General features: G+C 35.6%; 1 protein-coding gene across 3 annotated transcripts in view; it reads right to left on the reverse strand.

Annotated features, from left to right (window-relative positions):
• The window catches only part of HFM1 (helicase for meiosis 1), a 133,270-nt gene that overhangs the window by 14,646 nt on the left and 97,794 nt on the right, over window positions 1-20,830 (reverse strand). The window contains exons 35-39 of one of the 3 annotated variants that reach the window (XR_014144984.1): window positions 15,630-15,875; window positions 14,285-14,375; window positions 9,614-9,725; window positions 9,366-9,520; window positions 8,141-8,249 (exon numbers count right to left, since the gene is read on the reverse strand). Coding sequence is in view for 2 of the 3 variants with exons in the window: in XM_031021179.2 (XP_030877039.2) it covers window positions 8,180-8,249; window positions 9,366-9,520; window positions 9,614-9,725; window positions 14,285-14,375; window positions 15,630-15,875 (674 nt within the window). In the remaining variant the exon portion in view is untranslated. Of the gene's footprint in view, window positions 1-7,684; window positions 9,151-9,365; window positions 9,521-9,613; window positions 9,726-14,284; window positions 14,376-15,629; window positions 15,876-20,830 lie in introns of those variants that run through there. The other 2 variants (XM_031021179.2, XM_081818775.1) reach the window with 2 other exon arrangements.

Here is a 20,830-nt window from a genome sequence, read left to right on the forward strand (position 1 = left end):
CAGACACACATACGAAAGAAAAGCAAGAAAAGCACATTTAGTGAAAGTGAGCTTGAAAATCTTAAAGCATAACACCAGTGTATTGTCCATCCAGAAGAGTTCCCTCCTATTCCTGAAAATAGATTCCTAATTAGAAAAAGTGCTCCTAAAGCTGGTGAAAAAGAAAGGAAAAACAGAGAGAGAGAGAGAGAGAGAGATCTACCTAACTTCCAGGCTGCTTCATATCAGAGGAGACTTTAAGTTAGTAGGTCTAGCAAAGAAATTAAAGGAATAGGACCAAGGACTATCGAACTCCCTCCAGGTTCAGATCAAGGGACATTTCAGACATAGTAAGACTGCTTCACATTGGAGGCAAGAGATTCAGAAAGCCCAAAGAATGAGGGTATCCAGTGGTGAAAGATAGAACAAAGGAGCTTAAGAGTGAGTTAAACAGGGGCACCTGGGTGGCTCAGTCGTTAAGTATCTGCCTTTGGCTCAGGTTCTGGGATCAAGCCCCACATGGAGCCCTGCATGGGGCTCCCTGCTGGGCGGGAAGCCTGCTTCTCCCTCTGCCCCTACCCCTGCTTGTGTTCCCTCTCTCACTGTGTCTCTCTCTGTCAAATAAATAAATAAAATCTTTAAAAAAAAAAAGAGTGAGTTAAACAAAAGAAACTGAAACAAAAGAAAATCAAAGAAGTCCAGCTAGAGTAAAAGAGAAAACTATAACTGATCATAGGCATTTGTCCAAGAGTCCAAACAGAAAAAGTGAAGAGGAACAGAAAGCTAAAGACCATTAATCTAACAGTAAAGAGAGAGACATTAGAAGAAATTCAGAAAAAAGATGATAAATATAATAAAAACAAGGTGAAGAAAGGAAGTCAAAGAGTTAAGAAAAGCATAATACAAAAATAAACATAATATAAAGCATAATGGAATAAAGAAGATGGGGGTCAAGGAGTAAAGAAAGGGATCATAAGAATATTAAAGAAAAAGTCTGAGTCTAAAGGAAAAGATCAGGAAAGGGGTAAAATTAAAGAGAAGTTTGAATAGAATCAAAGAGCATGAGCACGATCATAATAAAAGTAAGTAAAAGAACAGATGCACAATGTAGAAGGGAAATACAACCCAGGGCAGTTACAATGGTCCTCACTCATCAACAGTTACTCGTCTGTCCTTACTCATCCAGCAGCCTCAGCCACCATCCCAGTACCTCACTCTCATCTAGAAGAAATCGGGCTCACAGACAAATTCATAGGAGATAAGGTGCCCAGCAGGATTCTGAAAAAGAAAAAAAAAGAGCCTTTCTTCTCTCTTTATCCATAGTTGAGGGGAGGTTGAAATATGGTAAAATGGTCCCATTTTTTCAACAAAAATTAATTCTGTCAGCTACAAGACTTGTAAACCAGATGCCACTTCTCAATAGTTTAAGAAACATGTGACCTGGAGTATCACCTCAGTTTTGTCACCCATAAACTGAGGTTCTTTTATCTGCCCCAATATCAAAGGGATACTATAAGAAATATTTACATGATATTTTTAAAGTGCTTGTGGTTCTCAGGGGGAAAACTGGTATATGGGGTGAGACTATAAAATAAAGCTTCCAAAAATGAAAAAAAAAAAAGGCAGTTACAATGGTAGAACAAGAGAAAGAAGCCAACTTAAGGGGGAGCAGAAGGATGTGATCTAGAAGCCATGACAGAACTGGCAGAGAAGCAAGGAGTACCATGGATAGCAAGAACAGGAGTACAGAGGGGAAAGCCAGAAAGGGGACAGAGAAAAGCAACATCAAGAAACAAAGGTAGGAGGGGAAGGAGGAGAGAAGAAAGTCAAAGCAGACACAATGAAAAATAGGGAAATCAAGAAAGTTCACCCTGGAAAGAAAATGCTGAAGGTCAGAAAAGAATATATGATTGGGGCGCCTGGGTGGCTCAGTCGGTTAAGTGTCTGCCTTCGGCTCAGGTCATGATCCCAGGGTCCTGGGATCGAGCCCCGCATCGGGCTCCCTGCTCAGCGGGAAGCCTGCTTCTCCCTCTCCCACTCCCCCTGCTTGTGTTCCCTCTCTCGCTGTGTCTCTGTCAAATAAATAAAATCTTTTTTTAAAAAAAAATATATGATTAAAAACATGATCATAAGAGGTCAAATAATAACAGGGGGGAAAGGCTGATAGAGATTAAAGTCCATTCTCAAAATGAAAACAAAGTAGGACAATGAATTAAAGTTCTCCACATTGAAAAATATGGAGCATGAGAAGTCCACATCTTCAGTGGAAAAGAAAAACCAAAAATCAAAGGGACAAGAAAATGACCATGCATGATAAAAATTTAAAACTTTGGTCATAAAAAAAATTTGATTATGAGTCCAGCCCTAGAAAAAATGAAGACAAAGTAGATGAGTGAGTTGTGGAAAGTTCATTTCCATTTTGTCTTAAATTTTAAATTGTAGAAACTTACTGATGAATCTCCTTTATGTTGTTTTCCTCTTTTCATTGTTTTTGGGTTGTTTTATGTTTGTCCTTTTTTTGTTGTTAATATGAACTTCACTTAGTTGATCTTTTGATAACTTGTAACCTGAAAAATTTGTACTGCTAAAGTTTTAATAAACTTGAAGTTAAAAAAATATTGTAGTAAAATTTGTTTAGATTAAAAAAAATTTTAAGTTCTAAATGGTAAGAAGTTTATGTTGCCAAACTAATCAATACAGAAACAAACAAAACCCAAAATGATGACTTTATCGTGTGTGCATTTTCTGAAGGATTGAAGCCACATACTGTCATAAGGATGTGCTTCAGTGGGCAAAATGCTAATGTTGGCTGAATTTTCATTGTTATAGTTACAACATATGTGAGTGCAGGCTTATGCACATTTTTCTAAATTTTTCAGTATACTATGGGGTTTGGGTTTTTTTGTTTCATTCTGTTTTGCTTTGTTTTGTTTTGTATGTACAGAGTTTTAAGGCATATATTAGTTTAGGGAAAGGTTTCCGAATTAAAATGTAAAAACAAGCAAGATAAAGATTGCTCTTTTGAATTATCGGCTTTTATTATGTTAATTAAAACAAAACTCTATACAGCATCTAAGTGCCTCTCAAGCTACATAAAAAAATACCCAGTTGATGCATGAGAATTATAAAGATAATTTACACAGTTGGTGAAGAAAACAACCTATACTGAAAGGCAATTAAACAAGAGCAATATCACCATATTACACTTAAAATAGGAAATATATGTGCAGAAAACCAAGTAATCATCATTACTCTTATACTTGTCTTCTGGAATGGATTCTGATATTGCTTCCTTTTCTTCCCTTTCCACCTTAAAAAAAGTGCTTCTCACTCTTTAACATGCATGTAATCAGCCGGGGATCTTGATAAAATGCAGATTATGACTCAGAAGTTCTGGAGTGAACATTTTTTCATGTGTCTGTTAGCCATTTGTATGTCTTCTTTGGAGAAGTGTCCGTTCAGATCTTCTGCCCATTTTTTGACTTGATTATTTGTTTTTTGGGTGTTGAGTTTGAGAAGTTCTTTATAGATCTTGGATACCAGCCTTTTATCTGTAGTGTCATTTGCAAATATGGATGGGACTGGAGGAGATTATGCTAAGTGAAGTAAGTCAAGCAGAGAAGGTCAATTATCATATGGTTTCACTTATTTGTGGAACATAAGGAATAGCATGAAGGACATTAGGAGAAGGAAGGGAAAAATGAAGGGGGGAAATCGGAGGGAGAGATGAACCATGAGAAACTATGGACCCTGAGGAACAAACTGAGGGTTTTAGAGGGGAGAGGGGTGGGGGAATGGGTTAGCCTGGTGATGGGTATTAAGGAAGGCACGTACTGCATGGAGCCCTGGGTGTTATACGAAAACAATGAACCGTGGATCACTACATCAAAAACTAATGATGTATTGTATGGTGACTAACATAACATAATGAAAGGAAAGAAAAGAAAGAAAGAAAAAAAGAAAGAAAGAAAGAAAGAAAGAAAGAAAGAAAGAAAGAAAGAAAGAGAAAGAAAGAAAGAAAGAAAGAAAGAAAGAAAGAAAGAAAGAAAGAAAGAAAGAAAGAAAGAAAGAAAAAGAAAAAAAGAAAGAAAGAAAGAAGTTCTAGAGTAAGGCCTAAGAACTTCTAACCCCAGCTCCAAGGAGTTTCTTGTGGCAAGGCCTTTAACTCCTGGCAGCCAGGAATTGACATGCTAAAATATAATAAGAGCCAGGGTTTTCCTTTCTTTTTGTTTTGTTTGTTCCACTAACCAAAACCCACAATGAAATTCTTAGCTTACTTAATTCTAAGCTTAGCTTGGTTTACTTCTCTTTGCCCTAACTTTCTCCTCACTGGTGTCTTCTCTATTCCCACAAAAGTAGTTCTTAAATATAGACACCTATTACAATCTAATATGCCGCAGGTAAGTGTTAGCCATATAATTCCTAGGCTATGGGTCCTCAAGGAGTGGTTCCCTACTATCCTTGATGAGGGTGTTTTCTAGAAATGGGGTCATGATAAAGGGATACTTTGTGTGACTTTACTAAGGATCCAAGGAGTAAACTGTGCTAAAACCTAAAAGAGTGAATAATTCATCAATCATTTCTATTTGGCTTTAGAATGCATTATAATACAATTTGTAAAAGATTTATTTTCTAATTACATTTACTTAAGGTAATATTAAAATAGATTGATATGCTCCAACCATAAAACAACTAAGAGTGCTGATGAAGAGGGGACAGAGATAGAGCAATCTACCTGAAAGCATGAGGAAGTATATGTAGGAGGGAGGTCTAAGAGAAAATTTTTTCTATGGATGATACATCTATGGAAAGTCGAATATTTGTCAAGTCCTATGCAACTTACTGCAATTCAAATATGATTTGCAAGTAAAGATTTTCCTTGACTTACACTTATGATGAGGTTATATCCTAATAAACCCATTCTAAGTTGAAAATACCATTAAGCCAAAAATGCATTTAATAAACACAACCTACTGAACATCATAGCTTAGCCTAGCCTACCTTAAACATGCTCCCAACAATTACATTAGCCTACAGTTGGGCAAAATCATGTCACACAAAGCCTATTTTATAATAAAGTATTGAATATTTCATGTACTTTATTGAATACTGTACTGAAAGTAAAAAACAGATTGGTTGTAGGCGTACAGAATGATTGTCAGTGTATGGGTTGTCCACCCTTGTGGTCCGGCTGACTGGTAGGAGCAGCTCCCTGCTGCTGCCCAGCATTGCAACAGAGTAACCTATGCATATCACTAGCCTGGGAAAGATAAAAATTCACAATCGAAGTATGGTTTCCACTGAATGCATATCACTTTCACATCATCGTAAAGTTGAAAAACTTTAAGTCCAAACATTGTAAGTTGGGGACAGTCTGTACTGTATTATTTAACACCTTCCAATGGGTTAAAGTACTGCTAACGATAGGGTTTTTTTTTTAGTATGAACAACTACCATTTATGAGCACATATTATGCACCAGTCCCTAAACTAAGAGCTTACTATGCAGTGGCTTATTCAATTCTCACTCCATACCTATGAGGTAAGTGCCATTATGCCAACATTAGAGGTGGGGAAAATAAAGTCTATTAAGGACCTTTTATTTTATTTTATTTTAAAGATTTTATTTATTCATTTGAGAGAGAGAGAGCATAAGCAGGGGGAGAGGCAGAGAGAGCCACCCAGGAGCCCTATTAGGGTCCTTTTTAATTGAAAAGAAAAAAAAAAACAAAACCTGTCAAAAAAAATTGAACCTAACAAAGATTTCTGTGAAAAGCTTTGTTGTATGGTTCACTTAAATACATTTAAAACTTTAGTTACAAAATGGAAACTGTAGGGTTATTCACTCATGGAAAGAATATCCAATGACTGGACTCCTTTAAGTGGTCAGTCCACTTCTCAAGGACTTCTACACATAATTTTCCAGGTAAACACAAAGTAAGGCATGTCTATGATAAAACTGTTCATTTGCCATTTTTTTTGATTACTTAGGAAATGAACCTACTCATGTGTTTCCAAAATTGGCCTGATAAAGAGTACCCCGGAATCTTGTTAGAACTATAGAATTCCCACTCTCCTCTGCTTGGCAATTCTGAATCAGTAGCCCTTAGGTAAGGCCTAGGAATTTTTATATTTAATATATTTTCCACATGTTTCTTATGATCAGGCAAGTTTGGGAAACATTTGTCTGCCAAATAAAGCTCAGGTTTCTTAGCATCTAAAGTCCTCCACAGTCTGGCCTTAAGGTACATTTCAAACATCTCCTATAGGGTCACCTGGGTGGCTCAATTGGCTAAGTGTCTGCTTTCAGCTCAGGTCCTGAACTCAGGGTCCTGGATCAAGCCTCAGCTGGCTAAGCGTCTGCTTTCAGCTCATGTCCTGATCTCAGGGTCCTGGATCAAGCCCTGTGTCAGGCTCCCTGCTCAGTGGGGAGTCTGCTTCTCCTTCTCCCTTTGCCCCTCCCTGCCCCCTGCTTGTGCTCTCTCTCTCTCAAATAAATAAAATAATAAAAACAGACAAAAAAACACAAACATCTCCTATAACATTAACCTATGTTTAAAATTATCTATTCATTATTCCCCAAATAGATACTTTCCTCCTTTGGAGCTTGGCTCAAGCTCTTCCCTCTGCTAGAATGTCCTTCTCTCATATATTTGTTCATCAAAATTGTATTCATCTTTCAAGGCTCAGCTCAAATTTTAACTTCACTATAAAGGCTTTCCTGACTCCATGGTCAGGATTATGTTCTCTCTCCTATGAACTCCCAGAGCTCTTTAAACCTCTATTGCAGTGATTCTCAAGGCATGATCCCTGGGCCAGCAATAACAGCATTACCTGGGTACTTGTTAGAAACGCACATTCTCAGGCCCCACCCCAGACCTACCAAGTTAGAAACCCTGGATATGGTGCCCAGCAATCTGTTTTCAAACAAGCCCACTAGATGACTGCAATGTATCCTGAAGCTTGAGAACCACTTCTCTAATGTATTCTATATTTTATTATTGCATTATTATATGTCCTAGTTTCTCTACCAGAATGTAACATAGGCTCCATGACAGGAAAAACTGTTTTTATCATTTGCCTCCTTCGCAGTACCAAGCACAGTGCTTTTTGCTTAGCAGATCATAATAAGTCTTGCTGAATTAAATTGCTATTTCTTTAGTATCAAAGTTTATGTATGCAAGATGAGCAGATTGTAGTGTACCAATTTTTCATTTTAATGGTGTTTAATAACCTTTAAAGGTTGTAGCATGATTGATTCAGATGCAGAAACATGCCAATTGTAAAGATGACTAAAATAAAGGAACTGGTTGCCCTTATTTTTCAACACATAATAAAGCTTCTTAGTTTTAAGCTTTTTCTCCATGCTTAATATGTATGATGCTTCATAAATGTTTACCAATGACAACAATGACAATCTTATCTAGAAGTTTCTCTTCTTTACTTCTCTTGTCTCTAAAGCTTTTATGCTTAAAGAAAAATTCCTAAAATTTCTTAAGTGGGCTTCAACTACACATGTATCTATAAATAAATTAAATAATAAACACTGCTTAGACTGCTTATATACTACTTATCAATAAATATAAATAAATTTGAGAACAAATTCATGGGAAAATAACATGAAATAGTGTTTGCCATAGTAAAAGTCAATGTAACAAGGTTTTAGAATTCACCACACTGGAAAACAAGCCAAAGGAGAACAATAATCTATATTGATTAATGTTTCATTTATTATTATTTGAAGTTATAAAACAACAGGTTCTGACAGCCACTGGATTCTTAAAAATCTTTAGTAAAACAAAACAATATTGGTGAATAATCCATATAATAAATCGATTCACTGACCTAGCGTTATTTGCTTTCATAGAATACCTTTCTTCTTAATACAAAAATGGTATTTTTATTGGTTCCTGTCAAAATCCAATCGAGATGCATTTAATAACCAAATAATTTCTAAATGCAACTTAATTTTCAGCTTATTGAAACAAACCCACTGTAAAAGTGCTTTTCATGAAGTTACAATAGGAAAATAAATCAATCCAAAAAATTGGTGCAAATAAGTCAACAAAATTGATCAAATCCAAGAGAAAAAAAATTTGAACAATTATGAACTATTTTTTTTTTAAAGAAAATGCATGCTTTGTAATTGGCTGCATATATACCTTGCCTTATTAATATGAGATGAATTTTTTTGGTTTGCTTTAGAAAATACCATCAAATATTCCCAGAAAAGATTTCATTTCATCAGCTTCATCATCAGGATGATACCTACTGGGGGAAAAAGCAAATATAGAAATATATATAGATTGCTGAGAGGCTAATGTATCAAATGAACTTCAATATGCTATAACCTAGTAAGAAGTCTGGGGGGGGGAAAATCAGACTTCATAAACTGTGAGAAGTAGGGATCCAGTCTCTTGGGTAATTCCTTAAAGTTTTTAAAAAGTAATGTCATTTAATCAGTGTGTGACCAAGTCTATAAACTTTGACTCTTCAAACGGGAGAGAAAAACTGCTACAGTTATCCCTAGAAGTGACCAGCTGAGGGGGAACTGAGTAGACTTAATCTGACTTTTCACTGAACCTGTAGAATTGTAAAAGAACTGGTTGGCTAAAATACAACTGAACGTCTGAAAAATTAGCCAATCTCATTTGTATTTAAGTCATTTTACACTATATTATCAATATGTTGTATTCAAATCAGTGAAACAAAGTTTACCAATACAGTATGTTTTAATTAAAAATACTAAACATATGTTCTCAAAAATTGAGATACTTAATATTATGAATTCTCTTAAGGAGTTTAGGTCACCAGGGGTCTAAATATTCAATGTTTTTAAGTAAATAAAATGCTTAGATTCTGATCTTTAAAATAAACCAAGGAAAGGGATGCCTGGGTGGCTCACTCTTGATTTCGACTCAGGTCATGATCTTAGGGTCATGAGATGGAGCCCCGCATTGGGCTCCAAGCTGCGCAGAAAGCATGCTTGAGATTCTCTCTCTTCCTCTACCTCTGCCCCTCCCCTCTACTCTCTCTCATTCTCTATCCCTATAAAAAATAAAATAAAATGAAACAAAACAAAACAAAATAAACCAAGGAAAAAAGAATGCTGAATTTCTTCATAGAAAGTTCTTATTGTTATAGTCTTGAAATGTTTTTAAAGAATTCTTACCTGAGGGCGCCTGGGTGGCTCAGTTGGTTAAGCGACTGCCTTCGGCTCAGGTCATGATCCTGGATTCCCGGGATCGAGTCCCGCATCGGGCTCCCTGCTCGGCGGGGAGTCTGCTTCTCCCTCTGACCCTCCCCCCTCTCATGTGCTCTCTCTCTCTCATTCTCTCTCTCAAATAAATAAATAAAATCTTAAAAAAAAAAAAAAAGAATTCTTACCTGAAATCAATTTCCTCTTTACAATCACTGTTTCTAATAAAGAAATCCACTTTCTTAACAAAATGTGAAGAATTTGGTATTTTTTCAGAGTGAGTAAAGCACAACTTTTCAATTTCTGGTGACAGACTTTGTTGTTTTCTTTCTTGTAAATGGACCTATATTTTGAGGTTAACAGAAAAAAAAGGCAATCATTGAAAGTTTAACTATTCAGACAGAATTTAAAAGAAAAACAATGAAGTGCTTCTTACAATATTTGCATTTCCAGCTTGTTGAGGTAATTTTTTCAAGGAAGATGCATCAAACTTGAACACAGGAGAATTTGATAAGTAAATACCTGGCTTCTCAGGTGATGAAACAAAACTAAAAATCAAAATTAATTATTTGTAAAATATGGCAAATAAGAGAAACAAACCATTCTAATTTAGATCAATAGTGATTCTTTGGGGAATATGATTAAAGTCTATCATATTTATTACCAAAAAAATTATGCTGTTTCTTAGACTCATGGAAAATTTAGTGTAGCTCCTTTCCTTTAGACAAAACACCAATTCTTATATTCCAAATTAGATAAGCAATAATTTTCTTTAAAATTGGGTCTTATGCTTAATTTTCTATTACCTAGCAGTCTGTAAATCTTTTCTAAATACCACTTTACTTAACTTTTAATCTCCTTTCCCTATTCTGGTCTCACTGTATATAGATACCTTGATTTATCTTCCTATGTAAAACTACACTTCAATCTTCTGTATTAAATTCATTCATTAAAAAACATTTATTATTCACTACCATATGCCAGATATTGTACTAGGAGCTAGGTATAAAGAGGTAAACAAATCCTCAGGGAGTTAGCATCTAGTAGAGGAGCAGACAATGAGTAAACAATAAATATACATAATTATAGATCCTGAAGTGATATGAAGGAAATTAACTGAGTAATATTACAGGAAATAGTGTGGAGACACAAACCCACTTTAAAAAGGTGGTCATGAATGCATGTCTCTCTGTGGAGGTGACAATTTAAGTTGACACTTACAGGCTAAAATATGACAGCCATGTAGGGAGTAAAAAGCAGTGGGTACAGGTAGTAGAGAAGTACATGTATTGATAGGCTTGGATCTTTTTGTCTTTGATTAAAGGCAAGGAATTAAAATAGTAAGAAGGGATGTAAAATGAAAAGCATGACTCCTTTCCACTCCCAGTCCTCAGGTCCTACAGGCCTTCTTTCCAGTATCAACTTCTGGCACAATTTTTTCTTTAGGGACTTCTTGATAAGGATTCCTTTTTAAATCCACTTATTTTCTGTTCATTACTTTTAAATTCTCCCTAAATTATTTATAGTTTCTAAAGGTATGGCTCACAAAACTGTCTATGTGCTTTGTTATTTTCCTACTTGTATCTTCCTACTTCCTACCTAATTTTTTTGCTTTACACCCACAGCTTTGTTCTACTTTGATGCTTCTCATCTGTTTATTCTGTATGACTCAGAGTTAGAACCAATGAATAGAAATAGCAAGAAGACAAATTTTAGGCCAATATTCTTAAAAGCTATTGAATGGTCTGAGAGATCCAAACATGGAACAAGCACGTTGGAGTGAATGAGCTCCTGGTTACTAGAGCTGCTTTGGTAGAGATGGCATGAATACCTGCCAGTGATGTAGGATGGTGATTCAAATATCTGGTGGTGGGAAGACTAAACGATGCTTAAATTAAGCACCTTTCAGCTCTGGAATCCTCTGAAATCTGTGATTCTGTCATGCTATAATCAGCAAAATGACTAAACAATAAAAAAATCACCAAAAGACACCACAAATTTCTTATATTTTAAACTAGGAGAAATAAATAATACTTAAGTAAATTAGACCCTGAACAAAAAGTTGTCAGTATTTCTTCTGGGGAAAGTTTTGGCTGTGGCTATAATTCCTCTCCATGACTTCTAATCAAGTCCAATATCCAGATGCACTTTGCATTTCTGCAAAAATACTTCAAGTTGAACATTTAAAAAAAATTTTTTTTTACATTTTTTAATAGGTTCCACTCCCAGCGCGGGGCTTGAACTCACAACCCTGAGATCAAGAGTTGCATGCTCTACCGATTGAGCCAAACAGGCGCCTGAAGTTGAACGTTTTTTAAATTACTATTTTCTTTTCCAAATGTCTATGTGTCCTATATTCTCAGATAACATCTTCATCTACCCACTTGCCATGTATTTTTCTCTCTTCCTCACCTACTGTATCCTATCAGTTGCTAAATCTAGTATGTGCTATGAAATGTTTCAAAAATCCAACTCTACTTCTCAGTTTCCAACACCTCTGCTCTAGTTTAGGCCTCACCATAGCCTGCCTCTCGTACTGGCCACCATGCCTCTCATTGTCCCACCTTCTGCAACTCATTCTATATATCATATCATATCAGTATATATCATCTACAAATCACTAGAATAATTTTTGTCTTATCAAATTGTTTATCCTGTGCTTAAGTATCCTGGAAAGCTTCCTACTGCTTACATGGACATTAAAAACTAGGCTACAGCTGGAGGGGGGCTATAGATTATATCACATTTTATTTTATTTATTTATCTTTGCGAGTGCTCGCTTCGGCAGCACATATACTAAAATATTTATTTTTTTGAGAGAGCGAGAGAGTGAGAGCGCACCAGTGGGGGGAGGGGCAGAGGGAGAAGCAGACTCCCTGGTGAGCAAGGAGCCCTATGTGGGATTCGATCCCAGGACTCTGGGATCATGACCTGAGCTGAAGGCAGACACTTAACCGACTGAGCCACCCAGATGCCCAATTTTATCACATTTAAAAAAATTAGGTCTTAAAATTTAAAAGTCAGGAGATGTCACATCAAATTCTAGATTCCTAGCTTTTTTTTGAAAATCAGAATATTTGACAACGCTAAACACTTATTTCCTACACAGCAACAACTGGTTAGAGCTGAGTAGTGGTTGATTCTTTTACTTATTTTTATTTTACTTTTTATTATTGAAGTATAATTGACATACAATGTTATATTAACTTCAGGTGTACAACTTAATGATTCAACAATTTTATACATTACTCAATGCTCACCACAATAAGTGTAGTTAGTCACCATCTGTCACCATACAATGTCATTACAATATTATTGACTATATTCCCCGTGCTGTAATTTTCAACCCTATGACATTTATTTTCTAAGTGGAAGTTTGTACATCTTAATCCCCTTTATATATTTTGCCACCCACCACTCCTCTGGTAACCATCAGTTTGTTCTCTGTATTTAAGAGTCTGTTTTTGTGTTTGTTTGTTCATTTGTTTTGTTGTTTTTAGATTTCACATCTAAGTGAAATCACATGTCTGACTTATTTCACTTAGCATAATACCCTCTAGATCCACCTATGTTGTTGTAAATGGCAAGATTTCATTCTTTTTTATGGCTGAGTAGTATTATAGATATACAAATATCTCACATCTTCTTTAGTCATTCATCTATTGCTACCCACAACTTGGATTGCTTCCATATCTTGGCTATTGTAAATAATGCTGCAAAAACACAGGGGTGCATACATCTTTTCAAATTAGTGTTTTTGTTTTCTTTGGATAAATACCCAGGAGTGGAATTACTGGATTGTTCCACTTCTAATTTTCTGATGAAACTCCATACTGTTTTCCACAGTGGTTGCACCAATTTACATTCCCACCCACAGTGTACGAGTGTTGCCTTCTCTCTACAGTCTCACTAACACTTACTATTTCTTGTCTTTTTGAAATCAGCCATTCTGACTTGCACGAAGTAATATCTCATGGTTTCAATTTGCATTTCCCTGATAATTAGTGATGTTGAGCATCTTTTCATGTGTCCGTTGGCCATCTCTATGTCTTCTTTGGAAAAATGTTTATTTAGGCCCTCTGTCCATTTTTTAATCAAATTGGTTTTATGGTGTATGTTGTATAAATTCTTTATATATTTTGGATATTAACCCCTTATTGGATATATTATTTGCAAATAGCTTCTCCCATTCAGTAGGTTGTCTTTTTGTTTTGTTCATGGTGTCCTTTGCTGTGCAAAAGCTTTTATTTTGGTCTGGTCCCAAATAGTTTATTTTTGTTTTTGTTTCCCTTGCCTCAGGAGACATATCCATAAACATGCTGCTAAAATCGATGTCAAAGAGATTACTCCCTATATGTTCTTTTAGGAGTTTTATGGTTTCAAGTCTTATACTTAGGTCTTTAATCCATTTTATTTTTGTGTATGATGTAAAAAAGTGGTCCAGTGTCTATTTTTGTGCCAGTACCATACTATTTTGATTACTATAGCTTTGTAGTATATCTTGAAATTTGGAATTGTGATATCTCCACAGTTGTACCTTTTATATAGGACACTCTTCAGTTGGCTTTGGCGCACCAAATCCTGAAGGCAGTTTGAGTTTATAACCCTTACCTACTGGATATGGCAAAGTTGTCTAAATACAACATTTGAGGCTCTTTAGAATCAGACCTCAGCACTCAGCCTTAATGCTGTGGCCATATTGATGCTTTACTGACCCTTGAGCATGAGATGCCTTTTCAAGCCTTATACCTTTACACATGCTTCTTCTACCTGGAATGCCTTATCCTCCTTTTTCTACCTGTCAATCTCCTATTCAGTTTTCAAGTTTTTTGAAAAGTACAAATTGCTGGGCTCCAGCCCCAGAGACCATGATTTGGTAAGTCTAGTGTAGGAACCAGGAATGTGCATTTTTAATACATTTTAATACTTTTGAAGTAGGTGGTCTGTTAATAGCACTTTAAGAAACACAGCTCTAAAAATAATAAGGTTCAGGTTGGCTAATACCTTATAGCTTCTTTGACATCTAATAATTTAATCCCCATCTCCAATTATGTGTCAGGAGGATATATAGTTGTAAAGTGTTCCAAACCAAAATTCTAAAACTTGCCTTTTTGCCATTTCTCCTTGGAATTTGCTCTTTGACTCTTGGAGGAATATCTTACTTCCCCTGGTACTTGAACACAAAGTGTTTCCAAATCCTATGTAAAGAGATAACATTTTGAAATTAAATGCCAGGAAACAGATTAGGTTACCTCAAAGAATCAGTACAAACTGCCTCTTAAATTGCTATACCCAATGACTTTTAACTTTGAGGTAGGGACTAGTAGCTGTCCATTGACATAGGAAATTGTGCCTACTGACTCCACATCATAGATTTCCTGGCCTACTTTGTGAAGGTGGTCAAATCCTATTCCTTCTGGAAGGAATAATAGCTCTTTAGGTATTTCTTAGAATCCTGAAACAATAATATTTCAACTTCTAATTGCTTCCTTTAAAAAGATTTTTTAAAAGAGCATTGGGGTGGGATATATTAAGAGGTAACTATAATTCTGAGGTACTGATTTCCTCCTGTCAGCCATTATGGGACAGAGTATCTCCAATTTGCTGTCTTCTCATATACTTAGCAGGATTTTAGTTTTCTGTTTTAATGACATAGAGTAAATCTGCCAGTAATTCAGAAACTAAGTCCCATTATTTTGGGGTTGTAAATGACTTAAATACGATATCTAGTATAGAAACTAATCCTTTCCTATTGTTTATTTATGCCTGAAAAAAAATCAATATGTCTATGAGAAATAAAAGGTATCTTTCATTTTCCTGATAGCAGATGAATACTTTTTTAAAAATGGGAGTAATTTTAGGGACGCCTAGGTGGCTCAGTTGTTTGGGCATCCAACTCTTGATTTTGGCTCAGCTCATGATCTCAGGGTCATGGGATCAAGCCCTGTGTGGGGCTCTGTGCTCACTGCAGAGTCTGCTTGTCCCTCTCCCTCTGCTCCTCCCTCACTCATGCACATGCATGCACTCTCTTTCTCTCTCTCTCAAATAAATAAAATCTTTTAAAAAAAATGGAATAATTTTGTCCTTCACAAACATAAGCAAATTATGTGTGATCACAGAATTGAAAGCTGGATAGTCTGTTTTATGAGGGAAAATTCAATAAACACTTTTTATTTAAATAGAGTTTTTAAAAAGATAGGGGAGCAATAGAAGAGGAAAAGGTCATATACTGTATCATTATAATGGAATAACCTTGACCTCTGTCCTTAGGAGGAAATGTGATTTATGGAAGGGTCACATTTTCAGTTTTGCTAAAAAATCACAATCTTAACAAACCAAAGCTAATTAAGCAAACACATAAAAAAGGCAAAGAAAATTAGTCCCAGAAACTGAACTGAAAAATATTCAAAGAATTTCTCATGAAATTATTTCATGCTAATAGACAATTTTACCTGATCTTTTTGTCTTCTCAGTACTGGCTGAAAAACTGGTCACTTCTAATAAGTTCTCATCATCAAAATCATCCCAAATTTCATCTCCCAATTCAAAGTTCACATTCAAAACTTCTGAGAATGAAGCATTATTTTTATCCACATCTGTCAAATTCTGGTTTCCAGATGCATTAAGATGTCTGTTGAATAGCACTGTTTGAGGGGCTTTCTCATCTGAAGTTGTAGGATAGTTCCATCTAGAGAAATCTGTCATGTGTATGTATAAAAGAGGAAGGTACTTTTTAAATCATTAACATCATTTTCCATTGATATATCAAATACATCTTTCAACTACTAAACTGAAGTTTGAATAGTAGTTTTCAAAGTATTGGGTCAAGCATTGTTGAATATTGTTTTCAACCAATTCTATTTACTGTATTACATATATTGATAGTTGCATTAAATCTAATTTTCAGTGGATTCTTTTAGAGATAATTAATTTTCCCTCTTAATTCCTATATGAGAATAACTTTACTCTAAAATGAATTTTATAATTTCTAAAATGGCCTTCCTTCTTCCAGCTCTTCCCCCTGCTAAAAAATCCTCAGTGTTATCCATTGTTTATAGCCTGGGCTTAGGACCAGACTACCGGGGTGAAAATTCTACTTCTCTCACTTACTAGTTGTATGATCTTAGACAAGTAATTTAAAGTCTCTGAGCCTCGTTTTCTCCTCTGCAAAATGAGAATAATAATAGTATCTACTTCCTAAGATTGTTAGAGGGAATACATACCTTTAGTTTTGCAGTTTTCCATAGTAGTGTGCTAATAAATGTTTAATAACTGCTTCTCCAAAAAATGTATGCATATATATACTTGCATTTATTATATGTATTTATTATAGGTAAAGGATATGTAGCATACAATTTACAAATAATAATAAAATATATAGCATGCTTAATTGTAAATTCCATATATTTGATTTTCACCAAATGTTTCCATTGAGTTTTGCCAAACTCTTGTATCTGTAGCCAACCTATGGTTGCAATTAACAAATGAATATAGTTCTCACATGAATGTTGCTTGATATTCTTGTTGACTGTAACAACTAAGATGAAAGTAAAATAACACAGAAAGATATTGGGACTTGACTCATTCATTAGGCAACTCCTTTGCTAAATTAGACAATAGTTTTCAAATACTAGAAGAATATTCCCTCACCTTTTTGTGCTATTCACAATGTAATAGCTATAGGCACAATATACTGTTAAATTTAATCTGCACTATTAACATTTTTCCATCACTTTCATAAATCTAAGCAATAAATCAAGTCCTAATATGCAGTGTTTGCTGATTTCCATGGTATAAATATTCCCATTATGATTAATTTCAAGCTACCAGTGTGACATCTCTGAACACGAAGTTGAGAAGAAATGCATAGTAGCACACCATTATATAGCATTTCCACCATATAGATACAAATAAAAAAGCAAATAATCTCAAGAACACAGATAACAGTAATATGTAGTAGAACAATTAGGAAGTGATTAGTTTTGAATATTTACAGTCTTTGTTTTTAATTATTTAATTGAAAGTTTACATAATTAAACTTTTAATAATGGCTGAAAGATTACCAAGAATTTAATAATCATCTCTCACAAGTCAGCACAAGCTTGCTCCAGGTGTACCACTGAGTTTCTTTCATTTAAAATATTCTCTGTACTTTTCTTCACCTAGCCAAATCGTACTTTATCCTTCAATTATACCTACAACTCCAGTTCATATTATTCTACTTTTGTTCATTGATATATACACATTATATATACTAAAAACAGAAGCAGGTACAAAGTGTAATGGGAATGCAAAGGGAACAGGACCTAAACCTACAATGGAAGTCAGAATGGACAGCTCTAAGGTGGTAAAATGGTAAGAAAGTAACATTGGAATTTGAGCTTGGTAGAACGGTGACTGTGGAGCAGGGCAAGGGGAAAGGCAAGATACTCCATGAGAGGAGGACAGGATGTGAAAGACATGGCAGTATGGGAGACCAGAGAATGTTTGGAGAACTATATGTTTTCAGGATTTCTGGAGCACAAAGCAGGAGAAGAAGGGCTCATTGAGCCTGCACAGGAAGTTAAGTGCCAGATTATGTTGATGCTTAATTTCCATGTTAAGGAATTCGCTTTTTAAAAAAAAAAAAAAAAAAAAGGAATTCGCTTTTTTCCCCCCCTTATAGGCAATGGATAACTACTGAAGATATTTTAGCAAGAGGTTTACATGATCAGAGATACCTGTTAGATTCCCCAGAATAGTTATGGATGGGATGATAATGAGACTGGAAGCAAAGAGAAAAGTAAGACAGCTATTGCAATAAATGAGAGACAATGAATGTCTGAGCTAGAGCATCAGCAGAAGGGACAGAGAGGAACAGATATAAAAGATGCTTAGGAGGCAAAACAGATAGGACTTGGCAATTACTTGCATGTAAGTTATTTAGGATGACTCTTTTCCTGCCTTTAGCAGTTTGGAAAAGAAGAGGGTTCATTCACTGACCTAAGGAGAAAAGAAAAGGAGCAGTGTGAGATACAGAGAAGATAGAAAGAGTTCAAATGCTGATATATTAACTTTTAGGTGGATATATCCAGAAAGGTGACTGTATAAATGGGTCAGGGGCTAGACAGAAAGAAACAGATGGCAAATGCAGATGTAGTAATTGTAGACATGGACTTGGGTGACATTATAAAAGAAAAGTTTATAAAGTGAGAAGAATAAAGAAGCAAAAAAGAATCCTTTTGCAATATCAACAGGAAAAAAAGCCCAAGCAATTCAAGAAGTAGTAGGAGAACCAACAGAATGGTTTAATTGAAACCAAAGGAGAGATTTCCAAAAGGAGGTAAATACCAGATGTGTCAAATACTACAATGGTCAAAGAAAATAAAAGTTGAAAAGAGTTCACTGAATTCAGTACTTAGGAGATCACTAAATGGTCTAAGCAAAAGCAGTTTCAAAGGAGTAAGAACCCAAAGTTTAGTGAATGAAAAAATGACTAGGAGGTAAGGACATGAGCACAGTGAGTATAAACTGCCCTTTGAAGAATTTTTGTTTTGATGGGAAAGCAAGACATTAAAGTATATAAAGACTCTGTGATTCTGTTCTTTGCCTGACATATTTTCCCTTCTTTTAATAGGAATATCTTTCCTGTCCTTTGGGGAAACTGCCTCTACCCATTCCATGTGACCCTGGTGAGGATGTCATTCATGGTACCCTAGCCTCCAGGGCTACAGCAGAGGAATGCATGACCCATTCCCCAGGTTACAGGGTTTAATGGAGGGATGAATACAAGACTCAACTGAGGCCATTTAGGATGAACTCTGCTCTGCCAAAGCTAACAGGGAAGACTGTATTTCTACTGAGACTGTTCAATTGGGAAGATGTGAGTTAGGGGCTACCTGCCATGTGAAAAATCCTGTTGACAAAAATAAAGCCAATTAGTAACAGGCATAGCTAAAAGACTGAGACAAAGCCAGAGGTATGACTGAAATTATTTGAGTATCTGGATCTAGCAAGATAAAAGCCAGATGCATGTCTGGACTTATAAGTTTACATGAATGGTCTCCTTTTTTGTGTGATTAAGTCACTTTGAGTAGAATTTCTGTCACTTACAACCCAAACGGTCATGACTATCTTGATGAGGATAGGGAGCTGAAGAGGGAAGAGACTTGAGCATAATTATATGTTGAAAGAGAAATAGGGAGGAGAGATTGAAAATATGGAAAAGAGGAGAGGGGTAATTGGTCTCCTAAAGCCCCAAGGGAGGCAGGATTAGAAACATTAAAACTATAGGTGGAGAGATAAACCTTGAATAGAAGAAAAGAGAATTCTTCTTTAAGGAAAGATGCAGAGACAGAAATATATAGTTGTAGGGTAGAAAATTGAAAGAGTTCATATAGGTTCGATTTTCAATTCTCTACTGATAACTAAAAGTCAATTTCATTTTATAGAAATGGCACTGAACTTGGAATCAGGAGATATAGAATCTATTTCTGGCCCTGGCATTAATTAGATATGTGATTTTAGGTGAGTCATTTAATCTCTCAGAGTTTTGGTTTCTTTCACTATAAAATGAGAAATTGCACAAAGGTCCCTTACAATTTAAATTTTATGATTCAACATACTTTCTCATATAATTTCTGATATTTTTTCTTTTTTCTTCCTTTTCCTTTCTTGAAATTGGAATACAGATGATAAAAATTGGCATGTTTTTCTTAAAACATTCTCTAGAGCAATATTTGAATACAAACAAAGTATGTTTTGCCACCAAAAACTAATGTGTGAAAAGTATAATGAATATACTCGATTGCTACTAATAATAGTACCAGATACTATGCTAAGAGCTTTATGTATATTATCTCATTTAATACTAAAATCCCTAATACATAAGCAGATGAGGGAATTGAGATAAAGTGGGTAGATACATTACAAAAGGTGACACAACTACTAAATGGCTAGAATTTGAGCCTAGACAGATTACTCTAAGCATTTTTTTTTTAGTAACCTCCCAGCCCAACATGGGTCTTGAACTCACAACCCTGAGATCAAGAGTCACATGCTCTACCAACTGAGCCAGCTAGGCACCCCAAACAGATTATTCTAGATCCTGTGAATTTAACTACTTACTACACAGCTTCTTCTTCTTCTTCAAAAAAAGTGACTCATTTTCAGTAAAACAGGGATACAATTATCATTGGGGGTTAAAGTATCTAGATGAGACTTTAATATCAAAATATAAATTGGATTTGGAATAGGGGATAGGAAAGAAATAAAAGTAGGAAAACTATGTAAAGTCAGCATGAAAGGGGGCGCCTGGGTGGCTCAGTTAAGCGTCTGCCTTCAACTCAGATCATGATTCCAGGGTCCTGGGATCGAGCCCCACATTGAGCCCTGCATCAAGCCCCGCATCAAGCCCCGCATCAGGCTCCCTGCTCAGTAGGGAGCCTGCTTCTCTCTCTCCTCCCCACTTGTGCTCTCACTCTCTCTTGCTATCTGTTTCTCTCTCTCAAATAAGTAAAATCTTAAAAAAAAAAAAAAAAGACAGCATGAAAGTAAGCAGAGGAATAAACTGTGGTATGTAGAAGGGCAGGGAATAGAGCAGCAGAACAAGGAGTAAGTTAGAGGGCTATAGGTTGAAGAGAGATAAAAATTAAGGGGTTGAAAATTCTAACAC

Source organism: Leptonychotes weddellii, chromosome 4, assembly GCF_054177405.1.
Source record: "Leptonychotes weddellii isolate Sample4059 chromosome 4, ASM5417740v2, whole genome shotgun sequence".
NCBI classification, from domain to species: Eukaryota; Metazoa; Chordata; class Mammalia; order Carnivora; family Phocidae; genus Leptonychotes; species Leptonychotes weddellii.